Here is a 25080-nt window from a genome sequence, read left to right as displayed (position 1 = left end):
GGAAGTGCAAGTTCAGGTCCATGTACACAGTCCACCATAGTCTGCTTTTTCCAGGACCACCAGTCCTCAGAAAGCGGTGCATGGACTCCTGCAAATTATTAACAGAGATTGCCCTTTTTAATTTAGTACAAAGTCATCTTCATTACTGACGTGTGGAAATGCAGAGATTTAAGACTATTTTGGACCAGTATCCAAGGAAGTTGTTCAACTCATTGACTTTGCCTTGTAATCTCTTGCTTGCTAACAATACAGGTGAGAAGGGCAAAACACATTGTGGTGCACGAAGACTTTGACAGACTGACCTTTGACTCTGACATCGCCCTAATACAGCTGAGCTCTGCTCTGGAGTTCAACTCAGCGGTGAGGCCAGTGTGTCTCCCGCACAGCACGGAGCCTCTGTTTTCCTCTGAGATCTGTGTTGTGACTGGATGGGGAAGCGTTAGTGAAGGTAAACATTTTACTTTGCGTAAACATCCCTGCTGGTTGAGAGTTTTGAGAATGTGTCATGGAAATGATATCAAGTAGTATCTGCTTTAGCCCTTCTTCCTTCTGAAAGATTGAAACCATGTTTTATGTAGCTGTAAAGCTCATCAAATTAGAGAATGAGCTGTTTTATATTTTTCCATCAGGGTGACTTAATCATAGGTAGGCTAGATCTGTGAAAGGCCAGATAGAAGTATTTTATGCCTTGTAAGCCACGTGGTCTGTGTCACAGCTATTCAAATCTGCCGTTGTAGCACAAAGCAGCCATGGACAATATGTTATAGAATGGATGTGGCTGTATTCCAGCAGAACTTGTCCATGAGTCTTAAATTTTATACAATAATCTTGTCACAAAATGTTATTCTTTTTTGGATTTTCTTTTCAACCATTTAAAAATGTACAAATCATAATTAGTTCATGGATTGTAATAAATAGGCTTGGGGATGTAATAAATAGCCTTGTAATAAATAGGCTTCGGTTAGGGCCTGGCATGAAATTGGCCTGTTGGCTGGGGTTTGATGACCCCTGGGCTAGATTCTAGAGTTCTTAAAGCCATAGTAAATACTGAAAGATCTGAATGGGTTGATGTTTGTGTCCTGCTTCTTTTCACTGTATAAAGTTATTTTCTTTTATATTTTCCTTCTGTTTATATGTCATTTAAAGTCTGTGAGCTTGCAGATGTAGAAGACAAACTTATGGTTGCCAAAGGGGAAAGGGGGCAGGGAGGGATTAGTTAAGAGTTTGGGATTAACATATATACATTACTATATATAAAATAGATAAAAAACAAGGTCCTACTGTATAACACAGGGAACTAAATTCAATATCTTGTTATAAACTATAATGAAAAAGTTTATATATCAACTATAATGAAAAAGAGTATATATATATATATATATATATATAACTGAATCACTTTGCTATACACCAGGAACTAACACAACATTGTAAATTAAATATACTTCAATTAAAAAAAAAATAATGGTAAAGTCTGTGAGCTTGAAGGAGGTGAGATATCTTTGACCTCATACAGTATTCATGTTCTCAGCTTACTGTGCTACCTGCAGCCAAATTGCATTTTTCTAAAATCTTCACAACCACCATATGAAGAGATTTCATCCTCCCATTCTGCAAATGAGGAGATTATGGCCCTGAAGTTTAAGTAATTTGCTAAAATTCCATGGCTAATAAATATCAAAAGTGGGATTTAAAATCAGTGTGGCTCAGCTGATAAACCTTGAATGGCTTATTTGTTACATTTGGAATACAATCTGAACTCCTAGCCCAGCATTGAAGGCTCTGCATTGGACCTCCCCATACCTCTCCAGCCTCAGTTCCTCCTTTGTCCCCTTGTTGGCTGACCTGTGTCTCCTTTCTTTCTCAAGCTCTGTGCTTTGTTTCCTTGGCCCCGGAGCACTCCTATTCCAGTCTTCTCACAGCCCCTCCTCACTACTCCATCCTCAGCTCAAATCTTCTCAGCAGGACTGTCCTTCCTTCACTCTCTGCACTACCTGGTTTTATCATATCCTTGCACATAAACGGACTTGATATATTTTACGGAATCATTTTCTACATCCCACCCCTTAGAGCGGGAGCCTCTTGAAAGCAGATCTCTGCCTAATTTACTGCTCTCTCCCCAGGAGTCAGCGTCTACCTAGCATAGAGGAAACACTCGGTAAATTTTTATTGACTGACTGGCCTCAAAGCCCTTGAATAAATGTGCCTGTTCTTTAACATCTTCAACCTTCACCAACTCCATGACCACCAGGCGACAGAGGTGGTTCCGTTTTTTAAAAGGTGAATTCAGTCTTTTAGTCTCAGAGAGAAAACAAGTTCTCAATTTTGAGACATGATAATAAGCAACATTGTTAGGGATGGTCCCTGAAAAGAGGATTTTAAATACATTAAATTATCTATGTATTAGATTACTACATTAAAAAAAATAAGATTTAGAGTCGGACCTAGGCTAGATCCTAGTTCTGTCCCATAGGTGCTGTGTGATTAAATCTTCAGAGCTCTGGCTTTTTCACGTGTGAGATTATTGTGACAGCCCACCTCACAATGTTGTTGTGAGTATTAATGGCTTAGAGTAAAAAGCTTTATAAATATATTAAGGAACTATTTACATAAATGTAAATATAAATAAAATATAATAAGATACTATTTACATAAATGTAAAGTAATTTTTATTAATTTTTTCCAAAAAGTTATAGGGCTATCAAATACTGAACTTACCTTTTGTTAATTAGTCATAAATCTAAAGTGATAGAATAAGTCACGCAGAACACGTGTTAACATAGGCCAGCCTGAGGGCCAGGCGGGAGAAGAAATTCTTTAGTGTTCATCATCAGTGTCATCTTAAATTAGAGTTGAGATTAGGCCTCAGTGATAATAAAGGAACAAGAGAAATATGGTTTTGTTTTATATGAGTGCTACCGAATCCAAGCTCACTCTGCTTGCCACACGACAGTCCAACGGACAGTCCAACGAATCAGAGACGAGGCATTGAGGCAAGGAATACGACTTTATTCGAAAAGCCTGCAGACCAAGAAGACGGCAGACCAGTGTCTCTGAAAAACCATCTTATGGGGTTTGGATGCCAGTTTCTTTTATAGCACAGAGAGGGGGAGGAGATGAGGAAGTAAAGTAAAATGGCCATAAGTTTTGCAAATATCACCTGGAATGGCCAGCCTCAGGGCGGGGGCTGTGTTAATTTCTTCTTTCTTGTAGCCATCCGCAGGTGGGCAGGGTCCGGATGCTCCCTCGAACAAAGGCACTTTGGTTTAACATTCAGGCAGAGGGGCAGGGTTCCCTGAGGCAGGCCATCATGTACACACAGTATCCTTTCAGTGAACAAAAGCTGCGGAAAGCAAAGGTTAAAGTAAAAGAAACAGATCCAACATGTAGTCTGATTTGGCTCTTCCCTGTTACAATTGGAAATCATATAAATATATTATTGTTATGTAGTTATAATATATGTTTACATAAAATATTTACAGTTGACCTTTGAACAATGCGAGGGTTAATTCAAGTGTCATTTATAGTCAGCCCTACATACCGCAAACCGTGTAGTACTGCAGTATTTACTATTGAAAAATATCTGAGTATAAGTGGACCCATGCAGTTCAAACATGTGTTGTTCAAAGGTCAACTGTACCTGCATAAATATATAAACATATATTTATAATATAAATTATCTGTGACACCAATTCATATCTTACTGAATTTCTCTTTCTGAATTCTTAATAGCAATATTGGAAACACTAAAATTTAAATCAGAGTTAAGCTAGAAAAAAAGTGTTTCTGATCTTGTTTCTCCTGCCAATGGATTTTCTTCGCCAAGATGTCACATCTGGAAATAAAGATGTCCTGCACAAAACACTGTGTTTGGATTCAGAATTCTGCATCAGCTTAGGCAAAACCGAATGATGGCAGCTGTGTCGGTGTAGAGCAAGTCTGAACTTAAATGTGTTTCTTTAACACCACTTGTTGCTTACTTCATTATCAAGCTCTTTTTCTGAATCTGTTTCTTAGATGGTGGCCTAGCGAGTCGCTTACAGCAGATTCAAGTGCTCGTGTTAGAAAGAGAGGTCTGCGAACGCACTTACTATTCTGCACATCCAGGAGGGATTACAGAGAAGATGATCTGTGCTGGCTTTGCAGCATCTGGAGGGAAAGATGTGGGTCAGGTGAGAGGATTCTAATTTTGCAGAGGAAGATAGGAAGTTGTCATCTGTTGGAGATTCTCCCTAGACAGGAAGAATCTACTCTCAAAGCCACAGACAAGCATCTTGGCCTGTGCCTGCAGCATCACGCCACACCCCTACTCGAAAGTCAGTAGGACCATAGGAAGGGTGAATTACTCAGTTCAAACTTGCTGAGATGGCAGAGAGGAGACAGAAGCAGCCATCAGTCAGAGGGGAAGTGGGTACACAGAGGAGCCCATGAGAAGGTAGGAGAAGGCAACACCACTGAACTGGTCTGCAGGTGGGAAGATGTGTTCAGATATACTTAAAGCTTTGGTAAAGCTTTGGTAAAAGCGGAATGAGCAAATAAGGATTGTAAGTTAGTGTATCCTACTTATGCCTTATGAGTTTTATTGTTTCAAATTATTACTAAACTCCTGGGTACTCACACTTAATTTTCTACCACAGAATAAAATAAAATAATCATGAAGAAAATGGGAACCTTTGAAAAAATGGTTTTCATATGCAGCAGAAAACAAATCACAAAGCAGTAGTTTAATTTTAGTGATATCCTAGAGGCACGAAGCTGTGCAGATGTATTCACACGTCAGTTGGGCAAGCATGCTATTGGCAAGTTCAGAATCAACTAAGAAAAAGACAGGATACGGGCAAAAGGATTACAACACACCAGCTTTAATATCCACAAAGCTGACTGAGGAATATGCCTTAGGTATGCAACCAAAAAGTGTTTCCAACACTAAGCAGCCCACCTTGAACACCTAGTCCGGACTTGAGGCAGCCCGCCTAAGGGAAAGTTGGGGTCTGTAGAGCAGACACACTTCTCCAGATTGTTGTACCATTTCATATTGGTCTAGAGTAGAGAGGGAAGAAAGAATGAATCTTGAGTTGCAGCTTTTTGATAGTCCTCCCCTGCCCCCCCCAAATGCTTCCCCCACCCCCCTGGCCACGAAGAAACAGAAACCAGTGGATACCACCTCTATGGGGAGAAAACTGGGCTTTAATCTGGATAGAAGTCTTTCCACTGGAAAAAATGAGGAGAGAAGGAAGGAGGTTCCCTCTTAACATTGAATATAAATTTAGTGTAGTTAAACCCTTTCCTTGTGTCAAGCACTACCCAAATTCTGTTTCATGTTGCATATTGTAATTTGCATTCTTCAGAAGCAGACTCTGAGAGGAGAATTCAAGGGCAGCTGTCTGCTTAGAAAGTACAAATATCACTGGTAGAAATGTGAGGAGGTGGTACAGGGAAGGGAAGGCAGCCCATCTATTGATGTGCTATTAATGTGCTATGAAGCCAGCTACCACAGGGAGGGAGGGACTGAGCTGAATCCTGCAGCAAAACTCTGGCAGTGATGCAAAACACACGCAGTATATTTATCCCCTCCCCTTGGAGGGGTGAGGGAGCTTCCCCAGAGTCACGGTTGGAGGGCTGCAGGGGAGCATTTCCCACAGTCTGAGCTGCCTTATGGCTGGGGTGGACAGGGCAAAGGCCCTCAGGCACACAGCCGGCATGGACTGGAAGGTCCGAGGAATATGGGAAGGGCACTCACACCCTCTGCTAGAGGACATTACTGTTATATTATAAAAATCCAATAGAAAAGTACTCTGAATTAATGTGTTCATTCTCCCCCTTTTGAGGGTTGGTTTTCTTTCTTTTTCGCATCAAGAAAATTACAGATGGCTCTGCTGTCTCTGTCATGTTTAACAGCATGTAACATTAAGGGAAGAGCTTAATCTATCAAGAGAGCAAATAGGTCCATGTCAGAGGTGACCCAAATACCATAATCTCGGTTGGTACCTATATTTATTTCAGCTACATCCAGCTGTCACTTTCGCTGCAGTGTGACCAAATTTACAGCCACTACAAAGAAAGGAAAATAGGAGCGATTCTGACTAGATGTGGCTAGCTTTCTTTTATAAAGGATACTGAATTACTAAAAGGGTGACTTCAGAAACTTGCTTTGATGAAACAGACTCTAATATTTCTATCAGGTAATTGGTTTTTACCCAAAAAAAGGGTTTTTACCCTCCTGTGTATATTCAAGGGTAATGGACCTGCTAATGTAATTTCTCATCCAGGAAGGTGAACATCAGAATGTTGGAATGCAGAGACATGGGAGTTTCAGATACACAGTGTAGAATCCTGTGGTTCTTTGCTCACAACAAATTTTAGATTTTTAAAAAAAATCTCAAGTTCTTTGACCTATCATTGATCTTTGTCTTCACAGAGTGATACGGTGTTCTGTTCTTGCTGACTTTTCCAGTCTAGTTCTTATTTCTCTTCTCTTGCTTACTATTTTTCAGCCACATCGATTGCCTTCTGACCTCAAACTTGCCACATCCTTGTCTAAGTTCGGGCCTTAGCCCAGATATTAATTCTGCATTAAAATGCTATTCCTCCAGGTTTTTGAAAATCCACCTCCTCATTTTTCATGTACGAGCTCAAATGTTATTGAAACTACAAATACATACATGCACGTGTAAGCATACACACAGCTACCATTGTTCTCAACTTTTCACTCTGAGTATTTCTTTATGGCTGTTATCACCATCTAATTTGTTTATATTCTTTTCCAGAATGCCTGGCTCACAGTAGGCACCGAATAATTTTTAAAATAATCAGTAGGTACCATTTGTTTCTTGAAGGTTTACCATGTGCGAGGCCCTGTAATAAGTGCTGACCATAAAAGATAAATTAGACAGGCTCCTTCTGTATCACAAAATGTTTGTAATTGACTGAAAAATTCTATATTGGATATGTGATCCTACTGAATGAATGCGTGAATAAAAAAACACCTGATTTGACAAATCAGACTATTTTCAAACTGGAAGGGGCTCCTAAGTATAATCTTAAATTATGTGAGAAAAAATTAGGCCCAGAGAAAATGTTAATGGTTCTACATTACAGATTAAGGAATCTGTCTCCTATTCCCAGTTCAGGATTTCTCCTGTGAAATTCTTCATATAAAATAAACACCTATCTCAAATATGTTATCAGCTCAGTTTATTTTATAAGAAGACAATTAAATTAAAGGTTTAGTTTGGTCCTAAGTACATTAGTGTCAAAAAAAAAAAAAAGCCCTGATAAAAAATCAGAAAGCCTACCTTAAAAAATGCAAATCCTATGTTTTAAAGCTTGGGGTTTTTTTTGTTTTCAGCTTTATTGAGATATAATTGACATATAAAATTTTATAAATTTAAAATGTATGATGTGATGATTTTGATACACTTATGTATTGTGAAATGCTTACCAGAGTAGGGTTAGTTAACACCTTCATCACCTCACATAATTATCATTTCTTTCTTGTGCTGAGAACACTTATGATCTACTCTCTTAGCAGCTTTCAAGTAAGCAGTACAGTATTGTTAACTACAGTCACCATGCTGTACATAAGATCCCTAGAACCTGTTAATCTTACAGCTGGAAGTTTATACCCTTTGACCAGCATCTTCCCATTTTTCCCATTTTTTAGGTCTCATGTATATGTGATATCATACAGTAATTGTCTTTCACTGTCTGACTTTTCACTTAACATATTGTTCTCAAGGATCATCCATGTTGTCGCAAATGGCAGGATTTCCTTCTTTCTCATGGCTGAATAATATTCCATTTTAGTATTCAGTATTCTCATGGCTGAATAAATAAATATGCATATAGACATACATACATATATATATATATATAAAATACACACACATATATACTCTGTACATCTTCTTTATCCATTCATCCTTTGACAGAAAAATGAGTTGTTTCCATATCTTGGCTAATGCAAATAAAGCTGCAGTAAACATGGGGGTGCAGATACCTCTTCAGTATCCTATTTTTATTTCCTTTGGCTATATACCCAGAACTGGGATTGCTGTATCATATGGTAGTTCTATTTCTAATTCTATTTTCCACAGTGATATACCAATTTTTATTTCCACCAATGGTGCAAAAGGATTCTCTTTTTTTCCACATCCTTGTAAACACTGTTTATTTCTTGTCTTTTTGATGATAGCTGATCAAACAGGTATGAGGTGATATCTCATTGTGATTTTGATTTGCATTCTCGTGATGTTGAGCACATTTTCATGTACCTGTTGGCCATCTGTATATCTTCTTTGGAAAAATGTCTATTCAGATCCTCTGCCTATTTATAAATTGCATTTTTTTGTTATTGATTTGTATGAGTTCTATAATTTTAGATATTAACCCCCTATCAGATATATGGTTTGAAAATATTTTCTCCCATTCCATGGGTTGCATTTTCATTTTGTTGATTGTTTCTTCTGATGTGCAGAAGCATTTTAGCTTGATGTAGTCCCACTTACTGATTTTTGGCCCTGTTGCTTGTGCTTTTGGTTTCATATCCAAAAAAACTGTTGCCAAAAACAAACCAAAGGAGCTTTTCCCTATGTTTTCTTCTAGAAGTTCTGCCATTTGGGGTCTTATGTTTAAGTCTTTAATCTATTTCAAGTTAATTTTTGTGGTGTAAAATAGGGGTTCAATTTTACTCCTCTGCATGTGGTTATCCAGTTTTCCCAACACCATTTATTGAAGAAACTAGTTTTTTCCCTTTGAGTATTCTTTGCTCCTTTGTCAAATATTAGTTAACTATATAAATGAGGGTTTTTTCTGGGCTCACAATTCTGTCTCATTGGTCTGTGTGTCTGTTTTTATGCCAGTACCATACTGTGTTGATTACTATAAATTTGTAATATATTTTGAAATCAGGAAGTGTGATGCCCCCAGCTTTGTTCTTTCTCAGGATTGCTTTGACTATGCAAGGGTCTTTGTGGTTCCATGTGAATTTTAGGATTGTTTTTCTCATTTCTGTGAAAAATGCCATTGAAATTTTGATATGGACTGCATTGAATCTATAGCTGGTTTTGAGTAGTGTGGACATTTTAACAATATTCAAATTCATGAATGTGGGATATCTTTCCATTTCTTTGTGTCTTTAATTTTTTCATCAAAGTCATAGTTTTCAGTATAGAAACCTTTTACCTCCTTGGTTAAATTTATTCCAAAGTATTTTATTCTTTTGATGCTATTGTACATGGGATTTATATATATGTGTGTGTGTGTGTGTGTGTGTGTTTTGTTGGTGTATAGAGACACAGCTGATTTCTATATGTTCATTTTGTATCCTGAAACTTTACTGTGTTCATTGATAAGTTCAAACAGTTTTTTGGTGGAGCCTTTCAGACTTTCTGTATGAAAAGACTTTCTTGCCTGATTGCTCTGGCTAGGACTTTCAGACTATATTGAATAGGCCTGGTGAGGGTGAGCACCTTTGTCTTATTCCTACTCTTAGAGGAACAGCTTTCAACCTTTCACTGTTGAGTAGAATGTCTGCTGTGGGTTTGTTATATATGGCCTTTTTTTTTTTGGCGGTACGTGGGCCTCTCACTGTTGTGGCCTCTCCCGTTGCGGAGCACAGGCTCCAGATGCGCAGCCTCAGCGGCCATGGCTCACGGGCCCAGCCGCTCCGCGGCATGTGGGATCCTCCCTGATCGGCCACGAACCTGTGTCCCTTGCATCAGCAGGCGGACTCTCAACCACTGCGCCACCAGGGAAGCCCTATATGGCCTTTTTTATGTTGAGGTATGTTTTGTATACACCCAAGTTGTTGAGAGTTCTTAATCATGCAAGAATGTTGCATTTTGTCAAATGCTTTTTGGTACTATTGAGATGATGATACTATTTTTAACTTTCACATTTATTGACTTGCATATGTTGAACCACCATTGCATCACTGGACTAAATCCCACTTGATTATGGTGATTGATCCATTTAATATACTGTTGAATTCAGTATGCTAGTATTTTGGGGGGATTTTTACATCTATGTTCATTAGGGATATGGGCCTAATTATCTTTTTTTGTAGTGTTCTTTTCTGGCTTTAGTATGAGGGTAATGCTGACCTCATAAAATGAGTTTTGGAGTATTCCCTCCTCCAGTTTTTGGGTAGACTTTGAGAAGGATTCTTGTTTAAATGTTTAGTAAAATTCACTAGTGAAGCCATCTGGTCCTAGGCTTTTCTTTGTTGGGAAGTTCTTGATTATTGATTCAATCTCCTTTCTTGTATTGGTCTGTTATGATTTTCTTTTTCCTCTTGATTTGGTGTTAGTAGGTGGTATGTTTCTAGGAATTTATTTCTTCTAAGTTTATCCAATTTTTCGGTTTATAGTTGTTCATAGTGGTCTCTTATGATCCCTTGTATTTCTGTGGTACCAGATGTAATGTCTCCTCTTTCATTTCTTTTATTTTTGATTTCATTTATTTAAGTCTAAGTATTCTAAGGTATATAAATTGATAAAAATAATCTTTAAGAAATTAAAGAAATATATTATGAATAAATTATTGATTATTCCTGTTCCAAAACTGAAAGCAGGAGTTCTGATTAAAGCAGTTTTAGAACATGTTTTCTTGGTGTTTCAGGGAGATTCTGGTGGGCCATTAGTATGTAAACATGAAAAAGCTCCCTTTGTCCTCTATGGCATTGTCAGCTGGGGAGCCGGCTGTCCCCAGCCAAGGAAGCCAGGCGTATTTGCCAGGGTGAGTGTCTTCTTGGACTGGATTCAATCCAGAATCAAAGGTAAATATTTTTCAGATATTATAAAAAGGTGCCTCTTTTTTATAGAGTGGGTTTGGGAGAGGTGAGAGTGGTGGAAATCAGCATTATGAAAGAGAAGACCATAATATAGTATTTTATTTATTTTAGTTTCTATACACATTAAAATACACATTAAAATTCTGTTAAGAATAAGTTCTTCCTTAGGCAGAGTTATGGTAAAACTGACATTTCCTGAGGCTGCTTTAATCCTAGATTTGCGTTCTCTTTGAAAAAAATCTGCTCTGGAACAGACTACATTTTGTCCTTAGGCTTTCATCTTTATTTACTTTTAACATGTTCTCCCCAGATGCAGGTCCTGTTTTACTTCAGATAAATAAAGAAAGCAAAATCTTAACAAGACAACAGTTGCCACCACCCACACCTTCAAGAGACAGTGCATCTGGGCCAGGTAGTAGATGTTCATGTTATGCCATTAATATAGCTAGTAAGAATTTAGCAGAAAGCATTGCTCATCTGGGTTCACTAATTTTCTTTGGAATACCGTAAACTGTGTCTTCATTCTGGTTGGTAGTTTAAGCTGAAAGACAGGAGAGTTGTTATTGTTACTGTCTAGGGATCTTTTCTACCCCATAGATACAGCTGTTGCAGGTAAAAAAAAAAAAAAAAGTCTTGTGGTTGTGAACAGTGCTTGAATATTGGAGAAGTTCAAAGAATTATTCTGACCTCTGAGCTATTTATTGCTACATGAACAAAGGCCCTTAGGCTTTCAGGTATCTTGCTAGATAAAGACTCTGGATACTAGATGACCAAGACCAGTATCAGTGTTAGTGTCTCTCTTAATTCTCCCCCAATTGTCAGTGTCTGTTTGCTAATAGGATTTTTATTTTTAGTTAAAAGCAAAAAGGAACTGGAGATTTAGATGTCTGTGATAGATTTATAAGAAGATAAAAGTGCCATGATACCATCATTCTTGGTTTCCAAATGGTCAGGATCTTTCCCTTTTCATCCATCTCTGCCCCATCCACTCCCATATACACTCAAGCCCAATAGACAACTAGAAAGAGTTGGAGGAAAATTGAAAAGGATGAAAGAGAGAAGGGGGAGACTTGCTAGAGTGATGACCTTCATTAGAAGAAAGTGGATGAGATCTAGTGTCCAGGTGGAAAGGTTGGTCTCGGATAGGAGCAAAGTGCAGTTTATCCATAGTTGCCAGATAGAAAGCAGAATATTTAGGCACTGCTGCTGTTGTATGGGTACATGTGGGAATGGGAACGGCAGTTCTCCTCTAATTGCTTACATTATCTTAGCACATGAAACAGAGGATTGTGGGAGAGGCTCTGAGGGTTTTGAGAGAAAAAGGAGAAAGTAGTAAACAGTTCTCGAAAAAAGTGACCAAGTGCATGGACTACGAAAATGTCGTAGAATTGTTTGGCAGCATAAAAGCCTCTGAGATGAATGATCATAAATTTAGAGGGAGACTAATCAGTTAGTTTGGTTGTATGTTTTCCTCTGGAGACACTGAGGCATACCACATAGATGCAGCCCAGGTGGAGAGTAGATTCAGTTACAGTGGGTTTTTCCAAGTATACAAGAGTGTAACGGAATTGAGAGTGTGTGTGAGGAAGAGATTCAAATGATGGATGGTTGGAATTTAATCTAGGAAAAGAGTGAAGCAAGGACGAAAAGTTAAGGAACAAGAAAAGGTGGTGGGATAGATGAATTACAAGTCTCAAAAGGTGAAGGAGTGTTGGTGTAAACTGAAAAATAGAAGGTGGTGGTTAGAGATGGTGGTTCTTGAAACTGAGTTTATGCAAGGCTTACAGTTATTGCTAATGACCAGGTCTCTAGGGGCTGACCCTTTGGAGGAGTGAATGAGGTCAGGTGAAGGACAAGATCATTGGAGGAAAGTTGAGAAACTGAAAAGATTCAGTGCTGGAATCATCATCTGTATGGCTATTGAAATCAGCGAGATATATGGTAGGAATAGTGTTGGAGAAAATGACTGCTAAAATCTTCTAGGAATGAAGTGGAGTAACTCAGGGACCAGTTATGGGCGATACGTTCTGACAACACAAGAGTCAGGAGTCAAAACAAGAGTCAGAGGGTCATACTTAGATTAAACTAAATCTGGAATTGGGGTTGAGAGGGAAAGCGGACTTAGGTTTAAGATCATAAAACCTAATGATTTTGATGGTTTAACTGAATAATTTCAATGAGTGCCAAAGTAAGTTAATGCATGTTAAGCACTTAGAATAGGGATGGTATGACCCATGATGAGAGTCAGTAAGTGTTGTGGTGTCGTGACCATCAAGTGTGTTCTTTGAACTGTCCCATTCAGACTATTAGAAAATGAACATTGTTAAAATGCAGAGAAGATATTTCTCATTTGTATGTGTTCAGAAATACTTTTGCATACCAAAGAACTTCCAAAGTTTTACATATAAAAGGGTATTGTTTTCTTTTACTTCTATGAATATTCTATGAGAAAAAGTGTTAGGATTCTGCCATATTTAACACCTACCCACTCCCACCGCTTGCTTTTTACACAAGGGAATGAATGAATCTTAGCAATGGTTTTTTGAAATTGTTACCCCATTTACAAAAAATAGTGAGTGGTTGGGAATTCATGACTTTATATGATTCAGTTCCTTTTCTTGATCTCAGTCACAAGCTCCATGAATGTAATCATTTGTCCCAGCAAGATAAGTGCTCAGCAAAGTCAATGAAGCTTTTAGGAACAGATCTTCAGTTGCATCTCACAGAAGGAAAAAAATGAAAACAGGCTGGGATTAGAGGATGCAATGCAGTCCACTGTGCATTTTCTAAGAAATTTTTAAAATTCAGTTAAAACTCATTTTAAGTAATTATTGTTTAAATTATACTTCTACAACCTCATTTCACAAAAGTAGGACACATTAAATGGGATGATCATTTTACCTAAGAACTTGTAACTGATGGTAATTGTTTTAATTTTCTTCCTGCAAGCCTAAATTATTCAAGTTTATGATAAAATCTCATTTTTCTTTGTCTTATTTATGTGGTCCCTGGTGTCCCTATGTTCTGAATCATAGGCTGTTACTCTGAAGTGGAGCTGGAAGAGCCCAGAGGCTTTTTTTCCTCTCCAAGATATCCACTGGATTATAGAGGAAAACTGGAATGTTCTTGGGTGCTCAGAGTTTCACCAAGCAGTATGGCAAAATTTACGGTTGAGTATCTGTCACTCCCTGGATCTCATGTGTGTCGCGATTCAGTTCTGACTATTTATGAAGAAAACCACAATGAGAGAAGGATGTCAGGTAAACCTTAGGGGCATTTGTACGTTGTGCTGGGAGCCTTTTCTGTGTAGGCGGCTTATGATCAAAGGGAGAGTTTGACTTGGTAATAATACTGAAATGTTGATTCATGTAGTAGGCATGACCTTTTTTCCAAGCACATTTAAAATTTTCAAAATTTGAATTGACAAAACAGGTATACTAAAAGTTGAGTGGAAGTGTTTGTATGTATGTGTATTCGGAAAAAAAAAAAAAAAAAAGACGGGAGAACCCAGCTTCTTCAAACATAGCAGAACCATGCCAGAATGCCAGAAATGTGTGTAAGACAGAGGAGGGGTTAAGATAATTAAAAATCATGCAGGGGGTAAGGTGCTGAATTTTCAAATAAAGCAAAATACATTAAAGGCTTTTAAAATGGTAGAATTAAAAAGATTTGCTAATAACATGCCAACTGTCATCTCATTTCCTGTACAGGCAAACCTGGTTTTGTTCAGCAAACTTGCCACCTGTTCTTTGTATAGGTGTAATACAGGCTTTTTGGCTCTCAGTAAAGGGGGAGGTGGGAAGGTGTTGGAAATAATTTGGTTGATGGGGATACCTGGAAAGAAAAGTTTACGTATGTTACTCTGAGTGTGTGTGATTCACGCACAAGTGCACGTGCTTGATTCAGGAGTATACGGAGGCCAGGGAATTGCTTTGAGGTTGAGATTGTTTTCTCAGGATAAATGCTGAGAGATTGAATTATTGACTTAGAAGGCTCAAACATTTATTTAAAGGATCTTTCTTTAGAAATACTATCTCATTTAGACTGCAGAGAAAACAATTAACTGCCTATCCCACATTGCACATTTTTCCCCTATGATCAGATTACCTTCCCCACCCACCCTGAATAAAATGGCTCGAGATCTCCTTGTAGCTGCAGTGAAATCCAGACTCCCTAGGATGACCTTTTACCTCGCTCTCCCTTAGCTCATCATGCTCTCCCCTCAGGGCCCTTGTCCATCTACCTCTCCCAGCTCTTCAAAGAGCTCTTCCTCATCCATCTAGTCAAGTCTTAACTAGAATGTGCCTTCTTTTTTTTTTCTTTTTTTCTATTTATTTGACATTTTAAAATATAATTTTAAAGGTTATTTTCCATTTACATTTGTATAGCTAATACAAAATACTGGCTCTATTCCCCGTGTTCTACAGCACATTCTTGAGCCTCTCTTACACCCAATGGTTTGTGCCTCCCACTCCCCCATCTCTATATTGACACCCTCCCCACTGGTAACCACTAATTTGTTCTCTATATCTGAGTCAGGTTCTTTTTGTTATATTCACTAGTTCTTTTTTTTTTTTTTTTCCATTGGAGTATAACTGCTTTACAATGCTGTGTTAGTTTCTGCGGTACAATGAAGTGAATCAGCTATATGTGTACCCATATCCCCTCCCTCTTGGAGCTCCCTTCCCCCCACATCCCAGCCATCTAGGTCATCACAGAGCACCGAGCTGAGCTCCCTGTGCTATACAGGAGGTTCCCACTAGCTATCTATTTTACACATGGCGGTGTATTTATGTCAAACTTAATCTCCCAATTCGTCCCACCCTCCCCTTCCCCGCCTGTGTCCACATGTCTCTTTACGTCTACATCTCTATTCCTGCCCTGCAAATAGGTTCATCTGTACCATTGATCTAGGTTCAACATATGTGAATTAATATACGATATTTGTTTTTCTCATTCTGGCTTACTTCGCTCTGTAGGATAGACTCTAGGTCCATCCACATCTCTACAAATGACCCAGTTTTGTTCCTTTTTGTGGCTGAGTAATATTCCATTGTATATATGCACTACATCTTTATCCATTCATCTGTCATTGGACATTAGGTTGTTTCCATGTCCTGGCTATTGTAAATAGTGCTGCAGTGAACACTGGGGTACATGTGTCCTTTTGAATTATGGTTTTCTCAGGGTATATGCCCAATAGTGGGATTGCTGGGTCATATGGTAGTTCTGTTTTTAGTTTTTCAAGGAAACTCCATACTGTTCTCCACAGTGGATGTATCAATTTACATTCCCACCAACAGTGCAAAAGGGTTCCCTTTTCTCCACACCCTCTCCAGGATTTATTGTTTGTAGATTTTTTTGATGATGGCCATTCTGACCGGTGTGAGGTGATACCTCATTGTAGTTTTGATTTTCATTTCTCTAATAATTAGTGATGTTGAGCATCTTTTCATGTGCCTCTTGGCCATCTGTACGTCTTCTTTGGTGAAAAGTCTATTTAGGTCTTCCGCCCATTTTTTTAATTGGGTTTTTTGTTTTTTTGATATTGCGCTCCATGAGCTGTTAGAATATTTTGGACATTAATCCTTTGTCCGTTGCTTTGTTTGCAAATATTTTCTCCCATTCTGAGGGTTGTCTTTTCATCTTTTTTATGGTTTCCTTTGCTGTGCAAAAGCTTTTAAGTTTCATTAGGTCCCATTTATTTATTTTTGTTTTTATTTTCATTACTCTAGGAGGTGGGTCAAAAAAGATCTTGCTGTGGTTTATGTCAAAGTGTGTTTTTCCTATATTTTCCTCTAAGAGTTTTATAGTATTCAGTCTTACATTTAGGTCTTTAATCCATTTTGAGTTTATTTTTGTGTATGGTGTTAGGGAATGTTCTAATTTCATTCTTTTACATGTAGCTGTCCAGTTTTCCCAGCACCACTTATTGAAGAGGCTGTCTTTTCTCCATTGTATGTTCTTGCCTCCCTTGAAATAAATTAGGTGACCATATATGCATGTGTTTATCTCTGGGCTGTCTATCCTGTACCATTGATCTATATTTCTGTTTTTGTGCCAGTATCATACTGTCTTGATTATTGTAGCTTTGTAGTATAATCTGAAGTCTGGGAGCCTGATTTCCTCCAGCTCCGTTTTTCCTTCTCAAGATTGCTTTGGCTCTTCGGGGTCTTTTGTGTTTCTATACAAATTGTAACATTTTTTGTTCTAATTCTGTAAAGAATGCCATTGGTAGTTTGACAGGGATTGCATTGACTGTAGACTGCTTTGGGTAGTATAGACATTTTTACAATGTTGATTCTTCCAGTCCAGGAGCATAATATATTTTTCCATCTGTTTATGTCATCTTTGATTTCTTTCATCAGTGTTGTACAATTTTCTGAGTACAAGTCATTCACCTCCTTAGGTAGGTTTATTCCTAGGTATTTTATTCATTTTGTTGCGATGATAAATGGGATTGTTTCCTTAATTTCTCTTTCTGGTTTTTCATTGTTAGTGTTTAGGAATGCAAGAGATTTCTGTGCATTAATTTTGTATCCTGCAACCTTACCAAATTCATTGATTAGTTCTAGTAGTTTTCTGGTGGCATCTTTAGGATTTTCTATGTATAGTATCATGTCATCTGCAAACAGTGACAGTTTTACTTCTTCTTTTCCAATTTGTATTCCTTTTATTTCTTCTCTGATTGCCATGGCTAGGACTTCCAAAAATCTGTTGAATAAGCGTGGCAAGAGTGTACATCCTTGTCTTGTTCCTGATCTTAGAGGAAATGCTTTCAGTTTTTCACCATTGAGAATGATGTTTGCTGTGAGTTTGTCATATATGGCCTATATTATGTTGAGGTAGGTTCCCTCTATGCCCATTTTCGGGAGAGTTTTTATCATAAATGAGTGTTGAATTTTGTCAAAAGCTTTTTCTGCATCTATTGAGATGATCATATGGTTTTTCCCCTTCAATTTGTTAATATGGTGTGTCACATTGATTAATTTGCATATATTGAAGAATCTTTGCATTCCTGGGTTAAATCCCACTTGTTCATGGTGTATGATCCTTTTAATGTGTTGTTGGATTCTGTTTGCTAGTATTCTTTTTTTTTTGCGGTACGCTGGCCTCTCACTGTTGTGGCCTCTCCCGTTGTGGAGCACAGGCTCCGGACATGCAGGCTCAGCGGCCATGGCTCACGGGCCTAGCCGCTCCGCGGCATGTGGGATCTTCCCAGACTGGGGCACGAACCCGTGTCCCCTGCATTGGCTCTGCAAACAGTGACAGTTTTACTTCTTCTTTTCCAATTTGTATTCCTTTTATTTCTTCTCTGATTGCCATGGCTAGGACTTCCAAAAATCTGTTGAATAAGCGTGGCAAGAGTGTACATCCTTGTCTTGTTCCTGATCTTAGAGGAAATGCTTTCAGTTTTTCACCATTGAGAATGATGTTTGCTGTGAGTTTGTCATATATGGCCTATATTATGTTGAGGTAGGTTCCCTCTATGCCCATTTTCGGGAGAGTTTTTATCATAAATGAGTGTTGAATTTTGTCAAAAGCTTTTTCTGCATCTATTGAGATGATCATATGGTTTTTCCCCTTCAATTTGTTAATATGGTGTGTCACATTGATTAATTTGCATATATTGAAGAATCTTTGCATTCCTGGGTTAAATCCCACTTGTTCATGGTGTATGATCCTTTTAATGTGTTGTTGGATTCTGTTTGCTAGTATTCTTTTTTTTTTGCGGTACGCTGGCCTCTCACTGTTGTGGCCTCTCCCGTTGTGGAGCACAGGCTCCGGACATGCAGGCTCAGCGGCCATGGCTCACGGGCCTAGCCGCTCCGCGGCATGTGGGATCTTCCCAGACTGGGGCACGAACCCGTGTCCCCTGCATTGGCAGGCGGATTCTCAACCACTGCGCCACCAGGGAAGCCCTGTTTGCTAGTATTTTGTTGAGGACTTGTGCATCTATGTTCATCAGCAATATTGGTCTGTAGTTTTATTTTGATATCTTTTATTTATTTATTTATTTATTATTATTATTTTTTTTTGTGGTATGCGGGCCTCTCACTGCTGTGGCCTCTCCCGTTGTGGAGCACAGGCTCCGGACGCTCAGGCCCAGCGGCCACGGCTCACGGGCCCAGCCGCTCCGCGGCACGCAGGATCCTCCCAGACGGGGCGCGAACCCGGTTCCCCTGCAACGTCAGGCAGACGCGCAACCACTGCGCCACCAGGGAAGCCCCTGATATCTTTTATTTTGATGTCTGGTTTTGTTATCAGGGTGATGGTGGCCTCATAGAACGAATTTGTGAGTGTTCCTCCCTCTGCAATTTTTTGGAAGAATTTGAGAAGGATAGGTGTTAGCTCTTCTCTAAATGTTTGATAGAATTTGCCTGTGAAGCCATCTGGTCCTGGACTTTAGTTTGTTGGAAGATTTTTAATTACAGTTTCAATTTCATTACTTATGATAAGTCTGTTTATATTTTCTAATTCTTCCTGGTTCAGTCTTGGAAAATTGTACCTTTCCAAGAATTTGTCCACTTCTTCATGGCTGTCCATTTTATTGGCATATAGTTGTTTGTAGTAGTCTCTTGTAATCCTTTGTATTTCTGCGGTGTCAGTTGTGATTTCTCCTTTTTCATTTCTAATTTTATTGATTTGCGTCCTCTCCCTTTTTTTCTTTATCAGTCTGGCTAAATGTTTATCAATTTTGTTTATCTTCTCAAAGAACCAACTTTTGGGACTTCCCTGGTGGCACAGTGGTTAAAAATCTGCCTGCCAAGGCAGGGGACACGGGTTTGATCCCTGCTCCAGGAAGATCCCACATGCCGTGGAGCAACTAAGCCCATGTGCCACAACTACTGAGCCTGCGCTCTATAACCCGTGAGCCACAACTACTGAAGCCCGTGTGCCTAGAGCCTGTGCTCTGCAACAAGAGAAGCCACCTCAATGAGAGGCCTGTGCACTGCAAGAAAGAGTAGCCCCGCTTGCTGCAACTAGAGAAAGCCCACATGCAGCAACGAAGACCCAACGCAGCCAAAAATATAAGTAAAATTTTTAAAAAAAGAAACAACTTTTAGTTTTATTGATCTTTGCTATTGTTTTCTTTGTTTCTATTTCATTTATTTCCGCTGGGATCTTTATGATTTCTTTCCTTCTACTGACTTTGGGTTCTCTTTGTTCTTCTTTATCTAGTTGCTTTAGGTGTAAGGTTAGATTGTTTGGGATTTTTCTTGTTTCTTGAGGTGAGACTGAATTGCTATAAACTTCCCTCTTAGAACTGCTTTGCTGCATCCCATAGGTTTTGGGTCTTCGTGTTTTTGTTGTTATTTGTTTCTATGTATTTTTAAATTTCTCCTTTGGTTTCTTCAGTGATCTCTTGGTTATTTAGTAGTGTACTGTTTAGCTTCCATGTATTTGTGTTTTTCACAGTCTTTTTCCTGTAATTGATTTCTAATTTCATAGCGTGGTGATCAGAAAAGAAGCTGATACAATTTCACTTTTCCTAAATTTTCTGAGGCTTGATTTGTGACCCAAGGTGTGACCTATCCTGGAGAATGTTCCATGTGCACTTGAGAAAAAAGTGTATTCTGCCACTTTCAGGTGGAATGTGATATAAATATCAGTTAAATCTATCTGGTCTATTGTGTCATTTAAAGCTTGTGTTTCCTTATTTATTTTCTGTTTGGATGATCTGTCCATTGGTGTAAGTGGGGTGTTAAAGTCCCTTACTATTATTGTGCTACTGACGATGTCCCCTTTTATGGTTGTTAGCATTTGCCTTATGTATTGAGGTGCTCCTGTGTTGGGTGCATGAATATTTATACTCTTTATATCTTCTTTGATTGATTCCTTGATCATTATGTATTGTCCTTCCTTATCTCTTGTAACAGTCTTTATTTGTATCCATTCAGCAGTCTGTGTCTTTTGGTTCGACCATTTAATCCATTTACATTCAAGGTTATTATCAATATGTATGTTCCTATTACCATTTTATTAATTGTTTTGGGTTTGTTTTTGTGGGTCTTTTTCTTCTCTTGTGTTTCCCACCTAGAGAAGTTCCTTTAGCATTTGTTGTACAGCTGGTTGGGTGGTACTGAATTCTCTTAGCTTTTGCTTGTCTGTAAAGCTTTTGATTTCTCCATTGAATCTGAATGCGATCCTTGCTGGGTAGAGTAATCTTGGTTATAGGTTTTTCTCTTTCATCACTTTATCCTGCCACTCCCTTCTGACCTGCAGAGTTTCTGCTGAAAAATCAGCTGATAACCTTATGGGGATTCCCTTGTATGTTACTTTTTGCTTTCCCTTGCTGCTTTTAATATTTTTTCTTTGAATTTAGTTTTTGTTACTTTGATTAATATGTGTCTTGGTGTGTTTCTCCTAGGGTTTATCCTGTATGGGACTCTCTGCGCTTCCTGTACTTGGGTGACTATTTCCCTTCCCATGTTAGGGAAGTTTTCCACTATAATCTCTTCAAATATTTTCTCAGACTCTTTCTTTTTCTCTGACCCCTAGAATTCTAATGTTGGTGCGTTTAATGTTGTCCCAGAGGTCTCTGAGATTGTCTTCAATTCTTTTCATTCTTTTTTCTTTATTCTGCTCCTTAGCAGTTATTTCCACCATTCTGTCTTCCAGCTCTCTTATTCATTCTTCTGCCTCAGTTATTCTGTTATTGATTCCTTCTAGTGCATTTTTCATTTCTGTTATTGTGTTGTTCATCACTGTTTGTTTGTTCTTTAGTTCTTATAGATCTTTGTTAAACATTTTTTGTATTTTGTCGATCCGTGCCTCCATTCTATTTCCAAGACTCTGGATCATCTTTACTATCATTACTCTGAATTCTTTTTCAGGTAGCTTGCTTATTTCCTCTTCATTTATTTGGTCTTGTAGGTTTTTACCTTGCTTCTTCGTCTGTGACATATTTTTTTGTTGTCTTTTTTTTTTTTTTTTTTTTATGGGTGAGATTTTGTTCCTGTCTTACTGGTTGTTTGGCCTGAGGCTTCCTGCACTGGAGTTCGTAGGCTGTTGGATAGAGCTGGGTCTTGGTGCTGAGATGAGGACCTCTGGGGGACCTCACTCTGAAGAATATTCCCTGGGGTCTGAGGTTCTCTGTTAGTCCAGTGGTTCGGACTCAGAGCTCCCACCACAGGAGCTCAGGCCCAACCCCCCACTCGTGAACCAAGATCCCGCAAGCCAAGTGGAGTGGCAAAAAAAAAGGAAAAAAAAAAAAGGAGCAGAACAAAGAGTAAAAAATAAAATAAGATTAGAAAACTAACAAATATGTTAGAAAAAATTTAAAAATAAAAATACAGATGAAACAACAGGTGGAAGGTAAAACAGAAGCACAATAGCAAAAAAGAGGAGGAAAAAAAGCTGGAAAAGGCCTTGGCTGTGGGGGGCTCGGCTTAGGCAGGGGTGGGGTTTAGGTGGTGGGTGGGACCTATGCTTAGGACCCACAGCGCTGGTAAAGGCCCTGGGTGGGGGTGGTGCTGAGGCAGCAGGAGGGGGTCCAGGAGTGCCTCTGGCCTTGGAGGGTGGAGGACCAGGTCTGGGACCCCAGCAGGCTCCCTGGGCCCAAGTGGGCAGGGGAAACACTAGGCGTGTTCCCCTTGATCCCCTGGTCCGGGAGGCTCCCCCACGTCCACCTCTCCTCCTCTTCCCCCTCCTCCTTCCCTCCTATGCTCCTAGGTCCCCCGTGGCTGGAGCAGGCCTTGGAGGGCAGAGGACCCAGCCTGGGAGCCCAGCAGGCTTTCCAGAGCCTGAGTGCTGGGGGGAAACACCCTCTGCACCTCCCCTGGTCCTCTGATCCTGGAGGGCCCCTCCCCATCTGCCTCTCCTCTTCTCCCCCCACCTCCCTCCTATGCCCCTAGGTCCCACACAGCCTGGAGGGGGCCTCAGAGGGCAGCGGACCCAGTCTGGGAGCCCAGTCGGCTTCCTGGTGCCCAGTTGGGCAGGAGAAATGCTAGGCATGCTCCCCCATGATCCTCCGAGTCCCTAAGGGTCTCTCCAGGTGAGGGAACCCCTCCCCTCTCCCACCCACCCCTCAGGGGCACCGGTCCTGTCTAGTCTCCACCTCTCCTCCCCTCTCACTCCCCCCGCGTCCTATGTGGTCGCTTGAGGGTTTCTCCCATCTCCTTGGGTGTCAAGGTCCCCCACCAGCGTCCAGCAGGTGCCCTAGTTTTGGGGAGATGCAAACTCAATGTCCTCCCATGCTGCCATCTTGACTCTACCCCCCAACTAGTTGTATTTTTTAGATTCCACATGTAAGTGATATCATACAGTGTTTGTCTTTCTCTGTCTGACTTATTTCACTTAGCATAATGCCCTACATGTCCATCCATGTTGCTGCAAATGGCAATATTTTGTTCTTTTTTATGGCTGAGTAGTATTCCATCGTGTATATATATCACATCTTCTTTATCCATTCATACTTAGGTTGCTTCCATATCTTGGCAAGTGTAAATAATGCTGTTATGAACTTTGGGGGTGCATGTATCTTTTTGAACTGGTGTTTTTGATTTTTTTGGATATATACTCAGGAGTGGAATTACTGGGTCATATCGTAGGTCCATTTTTAGCTTTTTTTTTTTTAATTTTTTTTTATTTTTAGCTTTTTGAGAAACCATCATACTGTTTTCCACAGTGGCTGCACCAATTTACATTCCCACCAACAGTGTTCAAGGGTTCCCTTTTCTCCACATAGAATGTGCCTTCATAATGAGGCCTACCTGATTGATGTGAATTTCATCACTCCCACCTCTGTACTTCTTAGTGGCCCTTCTTTTGTCATTATTGTCTTCTAACCTATGAGGTTGTTTCATGTTTTCATGTCAGTGTCTTCCCTATTGATATGAGCTTCTCGAGGACTGAAACTCATCTCTTCACTTCAGGAATCCCCAGTGCTTAGAAGGGTGCTGGACAAAATGAAGGCATTTAATAAATGAGTGACTGATTGAAAGGCCACCTCCTTAAAGAGGGCTTCTTAGTCTTAAGTAGCATCATCCTTCACCTCCCACAGTCGTTTTCTATCATATTCTGTTGGTTATTTCATTTGTAACAGTGGTTTCTATTTGAAATCATCTTCTTCACTTATCTGACTCACATGAAAGCATCATGAGAACAGGGATCTGGCTATTTATTTTTCCCTACTATGTCTCCCCAAATTGGGATAATAGAGACTCAGAACATTTTTTTTTTGCATGAATGCATACTGCTAAATTATTCTTCAGAAAGACTAAATCAGGGACTTCCCTGGTGGCACAGTGGTTAAGAATCCGCCTGCCAATGCAGGCGACACAGGTTCGAGCCCTGTTCTGGGAAGATCCCACATGCCACGGAGTAACTAAGCCTGTGCACCACAACTACTGAGCCTGTGCTCTAGAGCCCGTGAGCCACGACTGCTGAGCCCACATGCTGCAACTACTGAAGCCCATGAACCTAGAGCCCATGCTCCACAAGAGAAGCCACCGCAATGAGAAGCCCACGCACCACAATGAAGAGTAGCCCCTGCTTGCTACAACTAGAGAAAGCTCGCGTGCAGCAACGAAGACCCAACGCAGCCAAAAATAAATAAAATTTTAAAATAAATAAATAAATATATTAAATATTTGTTTAAAAAAAAAAGAAAGACTAAATCATTTTTCACTGCCATTAGCAATAAATAAGAGCCTCTTTCACCATGCCCATAACCTGATATTATCAATTTAATAAGCATTTGTACTTTTAAAAATCATTAATGGGGATAAATTTTTTTCATGTGTTGGTTAGCTATTTGTATTTTTAAATTTGTTGTCATTACCATCTATTTTAAAATTTGAGTATTGATCTTATTATTGGTTTATAAGAACTATATATATGTATATATTATATATATATAATACTTTTTCCTTTGTCATAAGTTACAAGTACTTATTCATAAGATTGTCGTTTCCCTTTAAATTTTGTGTATTTATATGTTGATGTAAATATTTTTAAATTTATTGGTTTAAATACATTCATATATATCTTTGATCTTTGATTTATCTTTGCTTTTATTTTTAAAAATTAATTTCTCAATCCGAGGTCAGAAATTTTTTAATTAAAAAAAGCTTAATCCTGCTGAAATATATTTTCTTATATGGTAAAATGGCCTTATGACTGCTTTCTTTTTTAAAAAAAATTATTTTCTCTCTAATTTATAGCTATCTTTATCATATACCAGATTCTCACATAGAAGTAAATGATTTCTGGGAAAACTTGCCTTTATCATTTTCCTACTGAAAACCATGTTTGACTTTGTTGTGGATTACCTGGGGAACCCC

The 25080-nt window shown here is 39.1% G+C and overlaps 1 protein-coding gene across 1 annotated transcript in view; it reads left to right on the top strand.

The window, feature by feature from the left end:
• OVCH1 (ovochymase 1) overlaps positions 1 to 25080 on the top strand; it is a 73119-nt gene that overhangs the window by 28902 nt on the left and 19137 nt on the right. Inside the window, 5 exon segments of the mRNA XM_024129007.1 lie at positions 253 to 448; positions 4018 to 4172; positions 10621 to 10777; positions 11109 to 11204; positions 13828 to 14052. Coding sequence (XP_023984775.1) covers positions 253 to 448; positions 4018 to 4172; positions 10621 to 10777; positions 11109 to 11204; positions 13828 to 14052 — 829 coding nt within the window.

This window comes from Physeter macrocephalus, chromosome 6 (genome assembly GCF_002837175.3).
Source record: "Physeter macrocephalus isolate SW-GA chromosome 6, ASM283717v5, whole genome shotgun sequence".
Classification (NCBI taxonomy): Eukaryota; Metazoa; Chordata; class Mammalia; order Artiodactyla; family Physeteridae; genus Physeter; species Physeter macrocephalus.
Note: the sequence above shows the minus strand (reverse complement) of the source record. Positions and strands in the feature narration are given on the sequence as shown.